The 23,501-nt window shown below is 40.5% G+C and overlaps 1 protein-coding gene across 1 annotated transcript in view; it reads right to left on the bottom strand.

Annotated features, from left to right (window-relative positions):
- COL24A1 (collagen type XXIV alpha 1 chain) overlaps positions 1 to 23,501 on the bottom strand; it is an 826,732-nt gene that overhangs the window by 744,642 nt on the left and 58,589 nt on the right. Inside the window, exons 2-3 of the mRNA XM_085602067.1 lie at positions 18,578 to 18,642; positions 2,496 to 3,853 (exon numbers count right to left, since the gene is read on the bottom strand). Of these exons, the coding sequence (XP_085458193.1) occupies positions 2,496 to 3,853; positions 18,578 to 18,642 (1,423 nt within the window). The remainder of the gene's footprint in view (positions 1 to 2,495; positions 3,854 to 18,577; positions 18,643 to 23,501) is intronic.

Below are 23,501 nucleotides of genomic sequence, written 5' to 3'. Positions count from 1 at the left end.
TGCATTCCAGTTGAGTTATAGATTTTATAGATTGTGATTAGATGTGGAACATCTCTCATAATATGAATATTCCATGGAGTTGTAAAAGTGCCTGTAGTTTTAATCTATGACATATATACTGTTTTTAACGTTTTAATAATATGTTTTATATGTTATGTACAAGCTTTTATGGTTTTCTATGGAGAAATCGAATAAAGCTCATTTTGACTTTGACTTTGAGTTATATATTTGACAAGTCCTTAGATCATCTGCAAAGAATAATTCCATGCAGGGGATATCATCTCCCAATATATGACACCTACTTGAGGAGAGTGTTTTAGGGAATAAAGGTTCAAAACACTATGGCTACACATCATGGGACACCCTGCTTTAATTACTTGCAACTATGTTTATGCATATGGTTACCAACCTACCCCATGTCAACAATGATGCAGTCCTATACTCATCTGTGTTTCTTTAACAAACTAATGCATTCTGCCAGTTGATCAGATTGAACTAATACACCTGACAGACAATATTTTGTAAACGAAATGTCCAAGACTGCAGCACTATGACCTTGATATAATTTCAGTATATAATGCCTCAAATAGTTCAAGAATTTTAACTGCACTTTTGAAAATGTAAAAGTAATTCCTCACACATTGCAATGCAAACACTGTGCAAGGAGTGGAATGATACATCAATTTATCAATATCACGACATGGGAAACAAAACTCCTCTCAGTGCAGCCAAAGTCCATTAAATATATATTTAAAGAATTTGTAAAACTACGTATTGCAGAGAGCCAACTGTCAAGCCTTACCTAACCACCGTAAACTATACTAGCTAGATGGAGTAGGATGTGAACTCTATTATGCACATCTATTATCTCCTGGGCCTAGCTCTAACAGCAGTCACCCAATGAGTCGTTGAGTCTTGAAACTTTGGTGACCATTTAACAGCTCTATGATATACAGGTAGGCTTCCCTAAGGGTATCCAAAGTGCTGGTCAAAGAAAATGTCAGAAGGAAATTTAGAAGCTAATACCCACTGGCCAAACCAGAGACAATGTTGAAAGGAGCTTTTCAATTCAACATGGCAGAACTATTCTGATAACTCAGAAAAATAAATTTTTGAGATCAGTAAAAGAGACAGCCTAACTGAGTTTGGTCTGGTCAATTTAAAGAACTAGAGTCTGTTGAAGAAGATGGTTGCAGTAACAGCTTCCAAGTTGTCAGACACAAGTACAAATTAAGTTGTTTCTCTTAGGGGATGTCCCCTGCAGGTATATGGTGGTCAGCTAACATTATAAAACTAGCATCTCTTACTTCAATGAGTATTATACCTTACAAAATACACTTTCTACTTTGAATATAGTGGTAATGTTAGTGCATACTTCCGTGGCAGAATGCAATTATTTGTTTTTACCAGACAATTAGTAAATACTTCCCCACAAACACCAATTGCTCAATGCATGGCTATTGTATAACTATGTCTGTCTTTGTCATTCCCAATTCCTAATTTTGTAAACATATCTCACCCCAACATGGCAATGATCACGTTATTTGGCACTTCAACTGAGATTATTATATCCTTCTCTTATAACATTCTAAGCAGAAGTCATTATAAAAAAAAGAAGAGTAGGAATAATAAAAAAAAACAACAACAATGGGAATGTGCAGGCTGCTATTAATATGAAACATTCCTTCATCAAATATTATTAAATCAACTAAACGTGTAATTTATAAAATGTCTCACAATTTATATAACTAATTTCATGCACTTTAAATAATTTGGAGTTCCTATTGGCACATTAACATACAAATTAAACTGAAACAATATGTATGGTTATTTTAAACTTGTTAGATTTAATCATTATTTTCAGAAACATAATCTCTGTCCAGCATTAGTGATGCGTGACAAAAGAGTAATCATAATTGCCTTGCTAGGAAAATATTTGTTACCATTAACAAATGCCCCAAGTAAAAGTCTTAGCAGACAGATGGTTTCCAATCAAGTCATTATAATTTATAAATTTAAGAGAGTGCTATCTTGTTGAGAGGACAATATTGTTTTATTGCTATAATACGTCTTTCCTTAATTCCCATTTTATCTTCTTTTCTTATGCAAGATTCTTGACCTGAAAGCATCCACTAACCCGGCACTTTTTGTAATTCTCCTGTCTCCATATTTTTGCTATTTAAAATCTTGGCAATGTTTTAGATGAAAAGAAAACAAAACATCTGGTGTGTCTACAACTTGCCACTTCCACAGAATTGAGTATGGCTGAACTCAGCCAGCTAAAGAGGGAAAAAAACGTATCTGAAACCTTTTGCCAAAACAACATTCTAGAGAAAAAGCATGTCTTATTGAAATCATAAATTTGGACTGCGTATTCAGGATACGCTTCTTTCACAGTTCTGGCACTCTCTTCAGTGTTTCATCCAAAGCCTTCCATTCAAAGTATATTAAACAAAAACAGAGTATGATAGGGATATGTAACTGAGAGTACTCACAGGTGGTCCGGTGTCGCCCTTTGGCCCTCTTAGCTGCTCCATGTCGAACATTCTGCTAAGTTCTTCATAATCATAATCATAATTTTCAATGTCAATTTCATAGCTGTTTTCAGAGTTATATATATCTTCATCCTCTAATATGCTTTCCTCCCAGGGATCCACGTGATTATACACAGATGGGTCGAAGGATGCTCTGTATAGCGTCTGGTTAACGATCTGCTGCATTTCCTTAAATCCTTCTGAATGGTGCTTTGACTTGCTGTTTTTCCTGCTGCTGTTTTTAATCCTATTGCGTTTTTCAGGTGGATTTGCTGGTGGGGTCTCAATTTGTGTAGTAGGGTCCCTGTCAGCCTCTTCCGTGTTGTTATCAGATAGATTTTGCTGGGTCTCAGATTTGTTTCTGGTGTTATTCCTTTTTTCACTCTGATCTGTTTTGGGAGTTGATGCTCTAAATCTTTCTTGAGCAGTAGCATTTCTACTGTCAAGATTTGGAAGTTTGGCTTTTCCTGTCCTTGAGCTGAAGGTGGTCAATGAGGACTTCGATGAGGAGGAAAGAGTTGGTCGAATGGGTTTCTTTGGTGAGCTGGTTGGCGCTGTTTTGTGAAATAAAGTGGGCTCTCTACTTGTATTTTGTAGTGTTTGCTTTGACAGCAGTTCATAGTAAGACTCTTTTCTCTTCGGAGACACTGAGGGTGATCTTGATGCTGTGTGGGTTTGCGCCTCCTGAGATCGGTATGTGTCAGCTTGGCGGCATTGCTTTTTTATGTATTTACAATAGTTTGCCGAGGCTTGAGCCGAAGGGATGATATCCAGTTGGCATACTATGCCTTCAAAGTGTACTGAATGAAAGTTCATTCTTCCTAGAGTAAACGAACCAGCAGAGTCAAAGGTTGGCACTGTGGAAACAGTTTCTTTACTAAGATGTTTCTTCCCACACTCTGCAAACATGGAGATGGTTTTGTCTCTAACATCAATAGCGAATGAGTGCCACTGTTCATCGTGGACACTGTAATCGAAGGATACAGAATGCTTTCCTCCCACATATACCACAACCTTTCTTGGTAGGAGTTGCACACCAAACTGCAACCTGTGTTTTGTGTTTCTTATGCTGAAAAGAAAAGCATTGTTTACTCTATAAGAGCGCAGTGCAACCAGCACCATGAATGGTTGTCGAAAGCTTGAGGGAATTATTTGGTCTGTTGTTCTCTCAATGTGTGTATCACTTTCTAAAAGTAGTCCTGTAGGAGTTAAGCGGATTCCGTGAGGTAATGGGATATGTGATCCTGGCAATGCAGTCACTGTGGATAGATTTCCTACTTCTTTGCCGCCAAAGCCTAATTGGTGGAGAACATCGATGCCTGTTATTAAAAAAAAAAAAAAAAAAAGAAATATTATATAGGGATTGTACATTTCACACTCGCAGGAACTAATCATAGTGCTGCGGATTCACAACTTCAACGTTTTTTATGAGGGATGAAGCACTAACTTTCCAATCAGGCAACTCATGACAAGCACATGCAGTTCAACAATTTAAATGTTAGGTCGAGGTATAAACTTTCAGGTTGATATAACGATAGAACAAAGCAATCCAAGACCAAAAGTAACATTAACCAATGGTGGCAGGGGAAACAGAGTCAGGTTCAATGTCATAGAAACAGAGGCTCGGTCGTGGAGGGGTGTAGGAACATGTTTTGGGAAATGCCTTTTATAAAGACTTGAATACTGGACCACAACTGATTTAGTATAGGGGTGTGTGGAATTGGCGGAGTTTCATTCTGTGGAATTCCACGGAATTGCAATAAAATAGTAGACCGTAATGTACAGTGTATACCCCTCGGTACCTTTGCATAAGTATGTAAGGGCACTGAGGGGTATCCGCTCCAGTGCAAACCTCTGTGCCCTTAAATGCTTATGTAAGGGCACCAGGGGGTACATAGTGCACTCCAGTGAAGTGCATACCTCTCAGTGCCATTACATACCTACGCAATAGCAACAAGAGGTATGCTCTCCACTGTAGTGCCGTGCATAGCCCTCAGTGCACTCCAGTTCAGTGCATACCCATCAGTGCTCTTACATACTTATCTAAGGGCAACAAGAGGTATGTACTGCAGTGTAGCGCAATCCATACCCCTCTGCGCCCTTACATAATTATGGAGGGGCACCCAAGGGTATCCACTTCAGTACAAGGCACCGAGAAATATGGACACTACAGGCGTGGAAGAGGGAGCAGTCCCTCTATGTTTAAAAATCACTGCAGATTAAAGCTTAATCAGCAGTGTGTTTTTTAAAAATAGAGGGACTGCTCCTTCCAGCCCTGTTTAGGTACCGTTACAGTGCTGATTTAATTCCACCGGCGGAAAGGTTACATGTTTTGTCTGCAAGAGTTACCCGAAGGATGACCAATACCTGGAAACTTCTCTGCAGTTTACATTGACCTGGCATAACACTCTCTGAGAGCTCACCCCTTGATTAGACACGTACAGGGACGTCATCTTACACTACAGGGAAAAAGTAAATAGTGGTTGTCACATAGCCTGTATATCTTTCTCTGTCCACTACCATCTTCCGCCACTGGATACCTGGCAGTCTGACCCATGATAATCAACATGTCCCCATCCTTCTCCTGGACCGCAGTATCCCCGTCTATACCTCTGTCACTGTACTTAACCCTTTGGGTCATAGATGTAAAGGAATTATTACTTGTAAACATCCAGTGTAACCTTGCAAGTACATATATTATGTTATCATTACCTCGTGAGACACATATAATGTATTCATTTAAAGGGGTTGTTGCAAAATATAATTTTAGTATGCATGCATGCATGCTGCCCCAGTCTCGATCTGAAAGAGATTAATCCAAATATGCCCCTCAAATACCTACAGCAGCTGACCCAGACCTGCTGCTGGAAGATCTGCTGGCTTCAAATAACCATGAGATGTTCCTCCCACCTGCACCCAGTGACCTATTAGATTTACTGAGGCAATGGTCCTCCAGTATTTTATGGCAATCTGGTCATAGTCTTCAGACTTCTGTCCCCCAGTGCAAATGGAAGAAGAGATATAGTCACTGCCCTAACTGTGCAGGAAATTACCAGATCTCCAGAAGAATGACTGATAAAAACATAACCATTGGTTCCGGCATTCTTGATCTCCTACCTCAGAGTAGTTGTATTGTTTCTACGGGCTCCTGGAGAGCAGTGATCGCACCCCCTCGCCCCCCAAAGAAATGATAAACAGCTGACGGGTAAACTCTGCTAGATTTTTAAGGAATGTAACCCTATTGGACTTTGGTAAATGTAAGTATCTGAAAGTGACGTTAGGCTGCAGAGTACTATAGTTTGAAATCAGTGGCATCAGGTCTCCCATTTTCATATTAACGTCTGACTGTAGAGATTGTAGGAAAATCCCGCCAGTGCTCACCACGGAGAAATATCAACATCATCAGATTATTGGATTTATCACTCGCCTTTCTGGGGATAAACCTGGGATTTACATAACGTTTAATTACCAAAAAGTGGCAGTCAATGTGGATAATCCCACTCTGACCAGAGAGAATTCAATACATTTTTTCACTCATCAACCCCGTTCGCATAGGTTAGTGTGCCAGAAACGCCTACATCTCTCCTTTCACCAACATATTTAAGAACCTTCACCAGGAATCCAGGGAGCTGTAATAACTGCACCTTATATTTATCCAAATGGCACAATACCACATTAAACCAATGAATCCATAACCCACTACAAGACTAACATATTAAAATACCTCCAACACTTACTTTAATGGGGTTTTGCACACACAGAGGAGAATAATGCTAACATTCAACAAAACTACACTTAAATCTGAATAACTTCTACATTTTTATATTGGGAAAGGATGTGCATAAGAGATGGGCTAATAACGAGCTTCGTGGTGAAACCAAACAGCAACAGTGATAAAGAGTAGCTCTGTCTATGAATCTTTCAATAGGTAAACCTGCTGAAACTGCAGCACTGACAAAATCCATAGCAACTGGTTCCCTAAATAGTAACTCCACTCAATTGCCAAATTGCCATTCCAGCCCAAGCTTATCCCAGTCTTCCTTAAGTACTAACAATTTATTGAATCAAAAACACATTTGGGATCTACACAAACCACTTCTGGTCTGACTGGATGGGCAGATAATGCGGATAATGCACCCATTATTTAACATTAAAAAAGATGTCCCACAAATTAGAGACGATATTCCGTAAAGAAATAAGGGATGCCTTACATCCTGCTCAACACTTGAAATTACTTTTGCAAACCTACCTTCATGTCCACATTCCTGGGCTAAAATGATCTACAGCACATACAATCACCCTAATATTTTAAACTACAAGCATTGGTTTTTGTCATATATGTAGGCAGCATTACGTTCTCTACTGTCTGCACATTGTAGGTCAAGAATAACCAACAGGCCAAATAAACTATAGATACTACAATTAAATTCAAAGAGAAGTAGATCTCTGCCTAATATTTTATTCCTTCCGAAATTTGATGGGAATGTTTTATACCCGTCCATGATTCTATGTATTCTTTGGAAGATGAACATGTTCTAACAGGCCATTATCTTGTTCAAGCAGACGCGTCTCTGAGAACTGTAAAATGAAGTACAGGAATCCACAAAAAGCTTTTTAAATTGCGCTTGGCCTCAGAGTATCTTACCATTATCAACCGTGGCAGAAGACACCAACAAAATGCCTTAATCCTCAATGAAATCATAATCAGCCACCATGCTTACCTTGAATTAAAGGCCATTATCTAACTGGACAAGGACCCTCCTAATAACTCAAACTAATTTTATAGAATAGACTCAATGCAACCTCAACGGAGTCTCAGTCAGGTTCATGAACATAGTAACCAAGTCAGCACTGCCATGGGCTGGGCATTCTATGAACGCGAGAAAAATATCAATGAACTATCTGTCAACACGCTGTTCAAATACTATGATCGCCTAATACTATGTCCACTTCAAAGTAGAAAGATTTACACTGTTTATACATGTGCAGTGAGTCTATTCTGTAATATAATTTGAGTACTTCAAACAATAGAGCTCTCACTCTCAAATATATGCTCGGTCTGGCATACATTCACCACATCACCTAGCTGACCAGTTGGGCAAACATGGGTTTTTGGGCTTTTTGGGCTATCACCGTGTTAGTTGAGGTCGTTTCCTCCAGTATTGTGGAGTCAGTCCTTGGCCAAGTACACCTTTTTTGCACTTGACTCTCATTATAGAAAGGGCTCGCAGTCAATGGCTTTTCAGAGAGCGGTGTTGGGGCAGAGACTCAGTGCTCAAATGATCAAACAATAGACACAATAATTCACTGTCCAGCATGGGTGCTTTTCTTAGTGAAACAAAAGAACTTTAATGTCACAGCAAAACAAAATACTACACAGTTGGATGGTGGGTTCGGTACAGGGTTCTACAATTCCACCTACATACTTTATTTAATCACCAGACCCTCTGTTGTGCCCTATCACACCTCTAGGGTGTCCCCCAAAATCTACAGTGACTTAGAAGATAGCTATTTACAAACTCCATCAATAGAATGATTAAATAAATGAAGAGACCTATTTACCATTTTCGTTCATACTTGTATGCTTTGATAAGTTTCACATAAATACTACCAACAATCTAAGTTCTTAATTTAGCGATATTTCTGGTATTCAGTGATATAATAGCAGTCCTATTTACTTGACACTGCCATACTAATTTATATTGCCCTTCTTCAGGAGGTTCTACCTCTCGAGTAATGTTCCATGCCCCTACCGTTCTTCACTACCTGCCAACTCACATGAAAGGGATAGAATCCATGCCACAAACATTGGTTTGTTGAATGGGCATCCAACCCATCAAACTATTTATCGAAATTTAGTATGACAATTAATGACAAGAGCAATGCTTTCGGCCGCACTTGATAATTTCCCATAAAACCATAATTAAAGTTTTCTTCCCAAGTGTAGTTTAATGCAATAGCAATTGATGATTACTTGTTAGGTGATTAGGCAATACTAACAATATGGACTAATTCTCTAACAAAGAACCCAAATGCAATTTAATAATTCAAATTTGGTGTGCTGGGAAGGCAAACAGGTGAGCTAATATTGTTTAATTATCCATGCATCTCTCTTTATGAAGATTCACTCAATTCACTTTCCCGACTGCTAACATTAATTCTGTCCTTGGGAGCACAGCATTCTTGTAATGGTGCTGGACAGACAAAAATAGATTTGGCTACATTGACCACAGCAACAGCCAAAGTAGCAGTACAAGTTGTGGACGAACTCATATTTAACAGTTCCTGCTTGGCTGACACAGAGGGGCATAATCGACTCCTTGCTTTAGCAGCTACAGCGGGGATGGGGTTCTTGATCAACCTCTTCTGGTTGCATCTCTACAGACCAAGGCTCATAATTAACGTTAAAGGATGGGTGAGTGGGTGAATGAATGGATGGATAGATGCATGGATAAATGAATGGAAGGATGGATGAGTAGAGGGAGGATAGGTGGTTGGATGGAAGAGCAAAAAGGATGGATGCTTGATTGAAAGGCGGGAATGATGGATGATGAGAGAAAGGATGGATGGGGGAGGGAAAGGGTAAGTGGATGAGTGAATGGATTAATGGAGGGAAAGGATGGATGGATGGACAGTGTGAAAGGGGGATTGATGAATGAGCAAAAGGATGGACTGATGGATGGATGGATGAATGAAAAAGAGGGTAGATGGTTGGCTGGATAAAGGAGTGGATGAGTGATAGAGAGGGTAGATGGATGGCTTTATGAAGGGGTGGACAGATGGATGAATGAAAGGGTGAACTGATGGATGGATGGATGGATGGATGAGTGAAAGGTGGATTGTAGGAGTGAAAGGACGGATGGGTGAAGTGAAAGGGTGGATTGATGAGTGAAAGGATGGATGATTAAAAGGATGGATGAATGCATGGATCGATGAAAGGGATGGATAAGTGAAAGGATCGGTGACTGAGTGAAATGGTGGATGGATGGATAGGTTTGGGGAATGGTGACAGACTGACTGATAGATGTCAGATTGAATGGATGACAATATAAAGGTGAAATGGTGTATATCTGTGGGTGGATGGAAGGTTGAATGGATTGATACTTGAATAGAAGATGGGTGAAAGAATAGATGGATGAGTAAAGGGAGGGTGGATGAAGGGGTGGATGGATGGATGAGTAAAAATGTGAATTGGTGGATGGATGAGTCAAAGGATGGATGGATGAGTCAAAGTATGGATGGATGGATGGATGGATGGATGGATGGGCCGAAGGGCGGGTCGCTGAGTAAAAGGATAGATGGATGAGTGAAAGGGTAGATAAGCGAAAGGGAGGATGGATGGATAAGTTGAATTGCTAGGTTTGAAGATTGATGGATAGGTTTGAGGTATGGTGACTGACTGACTGATGGATGTCATATTTAATGGATGACAATATAAAGGTGTAATGGTGTATATCTGTGGGTGGATGGAAGGTTGAAAGGTTGAATGGACTGAAACTTGAATAGAAGATGAGTGAAAGAATAGATGGATGAGTAAAGGAAGGGTAGATGAAGGCATGGATGGATGTGTAAAAGGGTGAATTGATGGATGGTTGAGTCAAAGAATGGATGGATGAGTCAAAGTGTGGATGGATGGAATACAAGGGTGGATGGATAAACAATAGGCTTGATGGATGATTGAAAGGATGAATGGATGAAAGGGGAATGTGAAAAGATGGATGGATGGATGGATGGATAGGTGTATGGATAGGTTTGAAGATGGACGAATTGCTTTGGATCTAGATTGGTGGACAGATGGACAGACAGATGTAATGGTGGCAGACTGACGGATGGATGAAAGATTTAATGGATGACAGAATGTAAAGGTGAAACGATGCATATCAGAGGGTGGGTGGGAGGATACAAGGTTGAATGGATTGATATTTAAATAGTAGAGGCAATAAAGCTCTTCTGGGGAGGGTTGTGATTGCTTGATTTGTTTGTTTGGTGCCATACCAGTCTTGGTTCAAAGTAGGGGGTATTTACATTTTCTGGCTACTCCCTTGCTGACACACATTCTGTTCCTGCAACACAAGAAACATTTATATGTTCTGCACATAGGTGACATACATCAAGTCATATTTGTAGATCTGGTACTAGCCAAAACATTTTGATTTTACTAAAATTACATGAATAATATATTTAATTTTAGGGGCTTTCATTCAGCCTTATTCATCCACTGTTGTGTTATAATGCCATTTCACATTTTTCTTATGCCCACTACAGCGTACAGAGTGGGTTAGTGGGGCAGACCACTTCATTGGCTAATTCACTGTGAGTGAAGGCATTATTCCCTTTTTACAAGTAGCACATTCACACACAAAGTACTTATTTAAGTACCTGAACTCTTATTGCCATGTATGCTTTTTGACACCAAAAATAATTTTGCTGTTAGTCAATGTCCTTTTCAGATTATAGGTGGGGAAGCTGCCGTGTCCTCAAAGATCTGCTAAACCATGATAAAATAAAACAAGCCTCGTCAAAGCCTAAAGGCTGGTGGCCAACACAAACCTATTGACTTTGCCAATCCTGGTTTCATTCACCTCTATATCGCTGAGTCACCTTGCACAACTTCCTCTTGCAAACAGAGTATGCTCTTAAATCAAGTGATATAGAAATAACTAGTGCACAAAATAATTTCTTCTAGATTTGCATGAACTGCCAAGCCTGGTTTTAGAACTGTTATTAACTATTTTACAGTTGCCATGAGCATGTGGGAATTCTTATCTGGAAACCTCACATTTTACGATACGATCCCATCCAGTTCCATGCCAGATTCACCAATATCTTGTAGGTCAAAGGGTCAAATTAAAAAGGTGCACCTGTGCAAATTTCCCTTATGGTGCACTTTTGAATTATAGAAGTGGCCACGAACTTGTGAAGCCCCTTTTTCAAACATTGCACATGCACAGTGCATACTGCATGTTCCCTTAGTTGAGTGGAAGCAGGGACCTCAAGCAAATTGCCTACACATGTGCACCATATCAACCTTAAAGGCATATCGGCGAAACATGCAATTGGAGACATTAGGCAAGGAGGTGACTGGCGGTTAGTGAGCCCAATAGAGTCATTTAGGGGCTGCCAGGGAACGCAGAAGGTAAATAGTGCTGTGATGTGCACTGTTTACTTTCTGCACCTCCGACTGCATTAAAATCTTAGCTCTGCAAACCAAATACAGAAAAGCAAAGTATACTCTTCTGAGTAAAATAAGGAAATTAAAAAATACATATTTTTGTACAAGATGTTGCCAATTTTCTTTATCATGAACACATGGAAAGTTATACGACTGAATAAAAGCTTCTTTTCTGTGCTTTAGTGAGTGATACTAATCAAAATGTGTTAACAAAGCTAAGGAATAATTTACGCCAAGAACCTAGTTCACAATCAATAATTGGTATACACGTAGAAATAAAAGTGGACAAAACACTATAATTATTTTAATCTTTTTGTTTGTTTTACATTATACGTTTGGGGTTTACACTAGAGAAATGAATAAATCATTACAATTTATGGTATAAATAATTTGGCTTCCTAGTGTTGTTTTATGTCTATTGCTGCACTATCTTCTCTTTTTTAAACAAACATGTTTTCATGCAAGAAAGTTGCAATGTTCCTACTAAGTCAGCACCCTATCTAAAATGGATGTGGTTTATAAAATAAACATTTAACTGTGCTAACTGTTGTGCTATTTCATAATTGTGCACTTACGTAGCACTTAGCTTTCAGCAGCAGCAGCTATTGGGGTGTCACCAGGATGAAGGTCATATGATACCACTGTCTGGAAAGAGTCAGTGTCAAAGATCATGTGATGTCACTACCTGTGATGTCATTAGTACAAAAGGTCGTTATGTGATGTCACTTACACTACCTTAGCTTTTTAGTGAATTGACAACCATAGTGAGCCCCAAGGACATTCTGTATGACAGGACATTGAGGATTCACCCACTCACAAGGAACAATCCCACTGGAGAATCTAGCCATCTAACAGGACACCCCATGAGGAGGTTCCCAGAGCTCCCTCCAGTGCAGGCCAGTGGTGTATACGGAGACAGTGACAGGACAAAGGTAGCTGTGATGTAAGAATCTAGGCCCACCCATCTCTCACGGGGGCCTGCACGGCCTTCTTGGCGTTTCAGAGGGGGCCTTCTGCAGATACATTTGGAGCAGTAGTTTCACCCCTGCTTGGCATTTTCCTACTGTGGTGAATTCACTAACTGCATTATGCATGCACTGGAGGGCACATTTTGCAGATGTGATATGTGCCCAGACACACACAAAGAGTGTGAGCACCAACACAAAACAGCTTGTGCAGTAGATCCGAAGTCTGACACCAAATGGTCTGAATGCACTAAATGAAATCAAAGTTTACATAATGACCAGAAGATCACAAGGCATCATGTGACATTCTTGGGAATGCCAGCTAAAGGAAGTATAAATCTTGATCTATAATAAACTATGAAATAGAATGAGAGCATTGGGGCTTGCATTAAAACGTATATTCTCAATTGCTATTAATAGCTACATTGAGTATTTGAACATTTCAATTCATCATTATTTTTAATCAGTTAAGTTCAATAATTTCCGACGAATATCTATAAATTTCACAGTGCTAGAGAATTATTCCAGAACGACAAGAATACACCTGGCTGGTGTATCCCAAAATCTGCAAACACAAGATCACTGTTCACATTTCAAAATGGTGCAGAGCGACTGAGGTTGAACACACCAGACATTGAATTTGTCCAGGCAGTACTTAGTTTAGGACTCATTAAAATGTAATTAGCTGTGGCACCTGCACGCGCTAATTATGTTTTCTTACTCTGGCTCCTTCAATAAACTTGCAGTTAAACACATAAACTTCAAACTACGACAATTACTCGAGGAATAACGTGCTACTGTGCTCAGCTTTGAGTAGGGCTAACATTACAAATTGCCACGATGACAAATACCCCATTGACAGCCTTGTTTGAGATCATATTTATTTGGGATTTTTTGTAAAGCACAAAGCACCGCCTGCCATTCACCTCAGTGCTAGCATGTTCAGACAGCCTGGAGGCAAAGGAGCAAATATCCTGATTAAGAAAGAGCTGTGTGTGATGAATGTTTGAGGCAGGACTCAATGTGGCTCATACTTCTCAAGGGCTATAGCTATCTTTTCCCTGTCTCTTTCAGTCATTTCTTTCTATGCGTCCATCAGCTGAAAGATGCAAATATTGTTGTCTGCTGCTTCAAAGATCCTATGAAGCTTTAGAGTGTTTGAACTGCCCTGTTCTGACATAATCAAGAGATGAACTGCAAATAGTTGGTAGGAGAGAAAATTAATCATCTGCTCATTTCTCATCGCTATTCAATGATAGCTGTGAGATGAATACTCTGCTGTTTACATAGGGGTTTATGTAGAGGACGGTCCAGCTTTGTTCACCTTCAAACCTTCCTGCCCGAGGTGTATCTGTGATCTTGCATTAGTTGATTTAGAATATGGTCAGGTAATATATATGCGCAAAGTTTCAAATCAGGTTTTAGGTATTCTTGTGGAGTAAACCAAGCTACAACAGCGATAGGGCCCTAGGTGGCAAGGTGGGTAAGGGGAATGATTCACATATTGTCTAAAAAGCTAAGCTATCACAGCGAGTAAGATGTATTAGGCCAGTTGAGAGGGGCAGGGTGGAGGTACATACTGAGGAAGCGCTCCTTGAAGAGGTGGCTTCTAAGATCCTCTCAGAACTGTGAGAGATATGTGGCACAGATAAAAAGGTATGCTTCCGGGTTCTACGTTTCTTGGAACTTTAAAGCTTGAGTCTAGTGACGCTTTGGCTTCTGGTCTTGTGTTTTCTGACAGAGATGCCTAGTCCCTCTGGAGTTTGCGGTCACAGCTTTGTAAGTGATGCAGAATGTCATGAAGAGTACATTGGCTTGTTGGGCAGCCATGTGGGTCAAGGGCAGTGCAGGTTGATAACTTTTTATTTGTCCCTGATAGAGCCTTGAGCTGGACAATGTTCATGGGGTTCAGAGAGGAATTAAGGGATGCTGGCAAGTAGGCTACATAAACGAGCGATGATACAACTAGGGTTTGGAATGTGGGGAGTGTCTGATTCGTCTGAGTGGGTTTCAATTTTTGCGAAATGTGAACATTCATTATGCCACTGGACCTTCTTTGTGACATGATTCTTTGCAGTACAGGAACAGTAAAGCAATTTAGTGTAGGCAAATATGAATCATTCCTGGTTCATGTCTGACAGCTTTACCCGGGTGTGAGTGGTTGGTGTTACTGTAAATTAAATAAACATTTAGTTTTGATTTCCTTGAGCTTCAACTAGGTACTAAATATTCACATTTGGATGGGAGGGATGCAAGAATTTAAGTGGTTTATGTTGACTGCAAACATTATAGATTCAGGTGTTTTGTTTTGGCATACAGGTATATATTGATTATATGATCAGATAAAAGGATTTCTAAACTGTCTATATGTTGAAAGCTGCAGATGACAGTATGTATTGTCTCTAGAACTCCACAGGACATTGGTAAATGTTGTGATATTTATGGCACATTTGAATGAATTAGTAGCTCCTGATTACAAATGGCGTGGCTATCTATATTTCATTGTCTTCAGTGTCCATTCCAAATTAGATAATTGCAAAGAGGCCTTCTGAGCAATGGTGTTATAGACTGCGGAATGACAGAGCAGTGTGAGGATGAAGGGTCTCCATTATCCAGTATGCAAAGTGAGTCTTCCACTCTTCCACAACTTTTATGGGAGCAGTGTCTTTGCTATTGCAGGGATGACAGAGTGACTAAAGTCATGAAATAGGTTTCTGATGTCAAAGTGGACCTGTGACTGATTGGAGACAGGCTGTTTGGGGAATTTTCCAAATATGCAGGCTCGGCGATAGGCAATAGTTGACAAAATGGTATATCTTGAATGTTGATGTTTGAGGAGGAAGGTATCTGGACAGTTTTGAGTTTAAATAAAAAAATCCTCATTGGTTCTTTGATAAATGTTAGGTTAGCTTCCATGGGCCTGATCTGTTAATTAAGAAAAGGTGCAACCAATTCAGCATGCCTGACTGATAGTGAAAAGCATATGAGAAAGACAACAGACCTTTAAGGGTGGATTGTTATTGCATTTTGTTAAAGTCCATTGACAGGTATTTTGTTACATCGTAGCTCCCAGACTCTTTTTGTAAGGAATCCTTTTGTCATGGGGTGCCCCATCTGACAATACCATGGGGTGTAGCATTTCCACTGTGATAATCCATGGTATCCCACCTTATTAGGCCTGGGCAGAGTTCTGTGAAAACTCCGCCATGCTACGTGGAGTTCCACAAGCCATTGAGTGCATTAGGTTGCACCCTTTGCCCTGATTTTTAGTGCTGGGTGTTTGTTCCGTGGTGGAAAATCAGCACAAACTGCACCATGAACAGCGCAAGAGGGTGCTGCGTCTTTGTGCCGCTTGATTAGATGTTCTCCTCGAGCTGAAGCTTCCTCAACATGAACGGAAGGTTTCTCAAGCGCGAGCAGTAGCGTTCATCCGCAACTGCCCACGTTAAGAAATCTTGTCGGGAGGTGGTCTGGAGTAAGATTTTCTTCACTCGCACTTGGCAATTTAACGTTGTTAAGAGAAAAAAACTCAGCTCTGTAGAGCGGAGTTTTCCAGAATTCCGTGCGGAGTGGGAAAAACTCCGCAAACTCGGCGAGCACAGTGGAATTTCACAACCAGGCCTACACCTTACAAGGGATTGCATAGTGTTTCGTCAACTGTACATTTGTACATAGCTGTTATTTAAAGATGATATGCCTGATGGTTGCCTTTCTGAAATCCAGTGATAAATTCTACAGGTGAAACTGTTTAGTAGAGGAAAGGTATTTCTATTGCCATACGTTTAATCTGTACATTATAAAATGTTGCAGAGCCATTAGGGCCAGCATATTTATTTTGAAAAGGTTAGCTAAATCCTATAGGCCTTTAAGAGTGGATTGATATTACACTATGCACAATACCAGTCCAAAATGGCCACCCGCTACTGTGCTTAATTATTTATTTTGAGATCTGGCATAATCCAAGACCTTTTGATTTTGTTAAAATCATAGATATAGATATATACACACACATTTTGATATGCTTCTTGAGTTTCCGTGTTTCTTTATTGTGGATGGATTAGTAAGTGAATCCAAGGATAGGTCAGTGGGTGGGTGATTGCAGGTATTAGTGCAAAGATGAGTGACAGACTGAATACACGGTGAACTACTGAGTGTCAAAACTCTCCAGTGACTGAAGAGGTAATCACAGTTATAAGCCAGCCCTAGTGGCGTTGCCAATGATTTTGTTAGGTGTTTGACACCACACACACTTTGCTCAGAGGAGCAGCAGAATTATTTACGAGGAGCTCTATTGCTAATCTGATCATCTTAAACATGAGGCGCCTACATGCATTAGGGCCCGGTTCAGTCTGGATTACACAAACATGTAAATTATTGAGGAATGTCTAAGGGATTGTAACATGCAAGTGTTCATTACAAGAAAGCCCTACTGCAACTCTGAATTTAAAAACAAACTACACAATTACAGTATTGGGACATGCAATGAAGTGACCCTAAAAAACTACATACTTCTTTGATCCGGTACTTAACCTCGGATTGGACCCCAGCTCTGCAATTCTGAAGTCAACAAATAAGACACTACAGCCAGACAGAATGAAACTGTGACAAGAGATGTGGAGAAACAGAAACTGAGATAGATAATGAAAGTGTGAGAGAGAGTGAGGGCAAATAGTGGAGTAGAGAGTGGATAGGTGGATCAGACAGACAGATGGGGGAGAGAGACCGGGACTGTGAGGCACAGAGAGGAACAAAGAAAGAGAAAGTGACAGTGGAAGAAACAGTTTCCTCTTCCAAGTCTTTGCAATGGAATTGGGAAACGGTTGGAAACCACTGGCAGTGGTAAAGTTATGACATGCTACTAACTGCCCTTGTCAATCGGTAATCAGTTGCACCTTGCAACATAAGACCAACTTCACTGTGCAGATGACCGCTGTGAGCATCAGAGAGAGCCGGCAGCAGGTACATTCCCTGCTGCCTTCTTTCTTCTGATCCTATTTGTCCCTTTCATAAAGCAGCGACCATCCCTTTACGGGGCTGATATGCTAGCGCTTTGCAAATGTAAATGCGGATTTGGAGTTGGGTGGTCCCTTGCAGATTTCCACTTCTGCATTCAATTTAAGGCTGGTCACAAAGATTGACAGACGGAGTCCAGTCTCATCCATGCTGCTGATTTAGGATTTCCGTAAAATAATTTAAATCATCCTTTTAGCCCTGTGCCAGATTGATGAAATCAGTATTATCAAAGAAACAGTAAAGTCGCTGCTGGGATGCGATGCGGCCAATGATAATCTGGCCCAGGTTGATTGCTGATATTTTCAATTCTTTTTCTCTCTGCTTTGCTTACCCCCAAACATACCTTAATCCAAAAACCAAATAAATGTGTATAAACCCTATTACATTATATCTTTCCTGTGACATATGTAATAATTCACATTATTAAATTTCCAGGCTGGGAAAAAAAGTATTTTTAAACATACATCTACATTAACAACCTTTTGAACACACGGCAGCATGTTTCTGTCATTCGTACTTTGCAAGGGAAATCATAAATTAAGAAGTGATGACATGTACTGCTGAGTTTGAAAAGTCCCAGAAGTATGAAGGTAATTTTGTTTCAGTTTGCCACCCCACAATACACCCACCAGCAACAAAGTCACAATCAATGCCTTTTCAGGCTAACAAAAGTCCTCTTTAGTACCTAAAAATGTAAACTATTTTATGAAGGGAAGATGCAAGTATTGTTTTAAAAAGGTCATCTTTTATAATTTCCTCACTTTCCCTAGTAGTATGTACAGTTGCATGCCTTCTCCCCTGCTGTTTGAGCTCAAATGTGCATGCAGTCATGTTTAACGCTACTAACATTGAAACATCATCTATGGAACAACTTTAAGATAAGGTATGCTCACCTTTTTCGTGTATTTGTGCTGCCCCAACAGCTAAACATAGTGAAATAAGAAGAAGGAGGGTTCTCCTGAAATACAGAAAAAGATCAACAGATTTAGAGACGTCTCTTTCATGTGGTGTTAAATTGTTATTATCAAGTTCAACATGCTGATCAATTTTCATCTGCCAATATATGTGCAAACACCTTTCCTACAACAGCCCCCAAAAATCCCTCAACCTAAACGTTCTCCAACGCCACCTTAAACTCAGGAGAGGAAGGGAGGCGGAACCAAGCGGGAGGTACTCTCCAGTCACTCAAGGGTCTGCCTCCACTTTACTGAGGGATGAAAATCTAGATCATGGAGTCTAGATCACTCTAGAAACTAGGAGAAGGACTATCAGGCTGTGCTTTTCAAAATTGCCCTTGGTGTTGTTACAGGAAGCTTTGGACCCGAGACCACTCACATCTGCAAAATGGAGTTAAGTTCTCAATGATGAAATCTCTGTGAGATCTGCAATTCACAAGTTTGACCCCCGCAAAGACAACTTATACGTTTATCCTCCTGAGGTTCATAAAGTGAGAAATTGTAACACCTGGTGTTTTTTAGTGCTTAGAATTGACAGAACATTGATATCAAGCATGATAAAAACACGGTCTTGCTGGCACCCTGTACAGAATGCTAAAATTGGTTCGGCCATTCATAATTCTTAGAATGTTGGCACTAATTACAGTTTTTTACCTGCATTGTACCTTTACTGAGAGTGTGCAGTAGGGACAGAGTGCAGAAATATACCGTGGGTATGCTTTTCAGTTTAGGGTGAGTTTCTTTTAATAGACATTTTACTGTCCAAATATTATGAGGAGCTAACAGGTGTTACTAGCCCTCCCCATCACATGAGCCCCAGCTTTTGGCTCAGGACCCTAATTAGGGGTCAGGCAATTAATAATGGCTAACACCTTTTGCAGAAGCATTACTAGTTACGTTTTATCAAATAATAGCTGTTGCTGTAATTAATCATCTGATGTGGCAAAAGACCATATCCACTTACATTTATTTTTCTATAATTACAACTCTTTAGGTGGTGGTTGTTGTTGCCACTGCTCAGAACTTCGGGGCAGAGGTGTCATGAAGACACCTGTGAATGCTGCCAACTTAAGCTGATTCTGGGCTCTGATGAATTCAGCCTCTAACCTTACAAGACAAAGACCCCAACAACCTGGAATACTTAAGGCCAGCCTATCCCCAGCTTAATAAAGAGCTGACGTTTAGGTGCATTGTGGGTAATTCGCTGAACTTTGTGTTAACCAGCTTTTTCCAGTATTACTTTTAAAAGACTAGCATTTTTAAGCAAGAATGCATCTTTAGTACCCTGGTTCATGCATTGCAGCGGAGTACTCTGGGATCCACAAAAAAGTAGTATGTCTACAACGATGCAGCTAATTATGTTCTGCTGTCTGATGCTATTGTAAAGTCTTGCCCTGCAACATCTTGACGTCAATGAGGCTGTCAGTGTGTCCTCGAGATAAGTCGCAGGACGGAAAACTCTACTTGATCCAACAGCAAGTTGAAATAGTGAGTTCGATTGGTATTTACAGTTGCGATGATTGTTGTCCTCAGACGTCTTTGTTTTTTCTATAATTGTTAGAGTTCTTGATAATACTCTGTGTATTCCCACTGTGGAGTGTGGCAGGTGTGGCATCAAGTGGGTCATTATGCCTTTTCACTGTCTTGTAATTGGGAAAAACTAATAAATAATGTATTACATACAGTGGATCGGCAGGTATGGATTATACTGTGTCATTTTTCCGAGCAGGAAGGTTATTAAGAGAGATTTATCAAGAACCAGAACATGTGGGGTTAAAACTCAGCAGTTTAATAACATCCCATTAAAGTGGGCTCATTTCCGTTCATCTGTAAACTAACAAGGATGTAGGAGACATGAAGTTCATATTAGTTACTTGTTACTATGTTATTAATGCAGAATGTAACCTTAGTGTGATATTAGTGTAGAATTGAAGCTCTGCCTGCATCGTAGTAAAAAAAAGTGTGAACGTGATTTTATGAGCATTTTTCAAATAACTTTTTACAAATATATATTCGTTTCATCACTGTAACTTAAATCGTTGATTTTCCCAAAAATGCCCATCACTTTTCGAATTGATTCACTGTTAGTTATTTTTTATATTGCACATGTCCCCAGTTAATAACCTCTCTAGGGCGTTCCAGGGCACCATCCAGCTCCTAGAGGCATCAAAACACAGCACTGTTGAATGAATAAAGCATGAGGTTTGTGTTTTCATCAGTCTGTTCGGCTTGTCATAACTGTTCAAATTCACGGTGTTCAATTTCCCTGCCTGCAGCCTTCGCTTTCTCTCGACACACAAGCCTCCTTTCTTTTTATTGTTTATTTGTATTTCCCTCTTCAGACCTCCTCCTGCTCCACGCTGCCTCTCTGCTCCACTTCTGAAACTCTCGCCGTTTGTCTCAGCCCCATCGCCTCCTCTCCCCCACTCCAGAGCCGAGGTCTGGTCTTAAATACACATATTTCGACCGCTTCCTTCTTTATAAACCATTTTTCAGTCTGATTCCTTGACTGCAGGCTGTAAACAGGGCTGTCAATAGCACCTGTTGCTCTGCACTGAAGCGGAGAGGGGAAGCAGATGACATGGAAGTCAGGCCTGGCAGTCAATAAACAAACATCAGAACACTTCCTTCCCCCTGCCATTAAGAGGGTTGTTGAAGATGCCGGTCACCCGGGCTATTCCTTCTGCCACCATTCATAGAAACGCATATTCTGATGACGCATCAAATTACGCGAGCCAGGTGCTCTCCAAATTGTGCGTAGCTGCCAAGTACCTCCACGTCATGCGTGACACTCTCGTCCAGGCTTTTTAGCCAAGAACGTGTTGCATTCTGGTCCTGTAGTTTTGCTTTCAGCAGAATGTGCCCCAACATTTCAAAGTGACGCTGGTTGGTTAAAGGTGGCTGTAGTGAATAAAAGATGGTCCAGTCCAGGTAGTTTCTTCATGTAGATTTATTTAAGATAAGATGTAGAGTAGAGCCTCACCAGGAGCAGCATTCCTGCTGCTCAGCCCGTCCTCCAACTGACATCCTCACTCAGCCAACATTCCACTGCCACCTCTCACACCAACCTTCCATCAACCCAATCACACTGGCTGAGTAGCAGGTATAACACATCTCCCTTTCTTTACACAAATGAGAATAAACGCCAAAATAATCGCATGCATATTGTCACCTTTTGCATGGTGCATGCAAAAGGTGACAATAAAATAATTACATGCAACGTAGGGGCATCAGAGCTACTCCAATGTCCTGATGGTGATATACATGTATAAAAGATACCAATGAATAACTTTTGGAAGAAGTAAACACACCACACATACCAGCAATTCTGTAACACATAAGCAGTACTACACACACCACTTCTAGCTTTTCACCATGCAAAAAAAAAAACACTAGCTCTACCACAACCTAACACAATTACCAAACCCCTCTGCCACACGCATACCAGCTGGCCAGACCAATACACAAGTGGTACATATGGAACAAACAGAAAGTACAGTAGGAAATCATCCAAACCAAGAACGTGTGGGACACCGCCCCACATGGAACAAGTGGCATCTAACTGCCCGCCACCGTTAGCCGTAGTAAGGGTGGTACGTGTGGAACACAACTCTACACACAACCTACGGCATAAAATAATTGCCCGTCACCCAAAACCGTAAGTTAGGGTGGTACGTGTGAAAAGGGATTTTACACAGAACACAAAAAGTACACACTCAACATCCAATCAAACTATGAGAGAAATAGCAATCCCTAGGAAAAACACTAATTCTTGAAAAATCCAGCTTGAACTCAGCCCTTCACCAAACTCGAAGTTGGGGTGGTATGTGAGGAAAAACGCTCCAGACAAAACCTGTAATCACTACCACACCACAACAAAACAAGTAGTAAGGAAAATTACTAGCAAGAAGAAACACTTATCAAAATATGGCTTCAACTTAGCCCTTCACTCAAACCCAAATTAAAGGCGGTATGTGTGGAAAGGCTCTCCAAACGGAACATGTGCACAACTCAAAACCCAATCTAATTGTAGAAACACTAAGACAAACAGTCACTCCTCAAAAACAGGCAACATCTCTGCCCTTCACCCAACACAAGTTGGGATGGTATGTGTGAAAAACACTCCACACAGAACATGCATACCACTACACTTAAAAAAAAGTAGGAAGGAAAACAATAAATATAAAAGAACACTCGCTCATCAACAGTCTACACAAGATGGGTGTTATTTCTGCACCAACCCACAACCACATGAAAGTGGGAGACATCACAACAAACAACTGCACTGTTACAAACAATCATCTTACTGTAACTGTTACAGGAAATAAAGGTACATATACTTATGAAGTAAACATCCCATGGCTGCATAAAGCAAGCACACAACATAATTAGCACACGCAAAGCACACTCAAAACCTCTGCAAAATTAACAAGCATTTACAATGCAACGGTCTCGGCATTGTTAAAGTTAGAGCTATTGGCATTGTTCATGACATTATTTTTGTTTATGTTTTTGTTTTTAAAACATTTAACCCCTTCAGTGCCCATGACGAGCTGGACTCGTCATGAGCCGCGGTGGCGCTGTGCCCATGACGAGTCCAGCTCGTCATAGACCCCGCCCGCTAATACAACGGCCGGCACAGGGCGGGGAAAGGGGCGGGCACTGAAGGGGTTAAAGAAACGGCATTGTTATTTACAATGTCAATAGCTTAATCACTCTCAAATGCGAGACCTATTGCATTTGCAGCCACAAACAGAGCCACACACACAAAGCCACCCACACACACACAGCCACCCACACAGAGCCACTCACATAGAGCAACCCACACACAAATAGAGCCACCTACAGAGCCACCTACACA

This window comes from Triturus cristatus, chromosome 4_2 (assembly GCF_964204655.1).
Source record: "Triturus cristatus chromosome 4_2, aTriCri1.1, whole genome shotgun sequence".
NCBI classification, from domain to species: domain Eukaryota; kingdom Metazoa; phylum Chordata; class Amphibia; order Caudata; family Salamandridae; genus Triturus; species Triturus cristatus.
The sequence above is the reverse complement of the archived record's forward strand: the minus strand, read 5'-3'. Positions and strand labels throughout refer to the sequence as shown.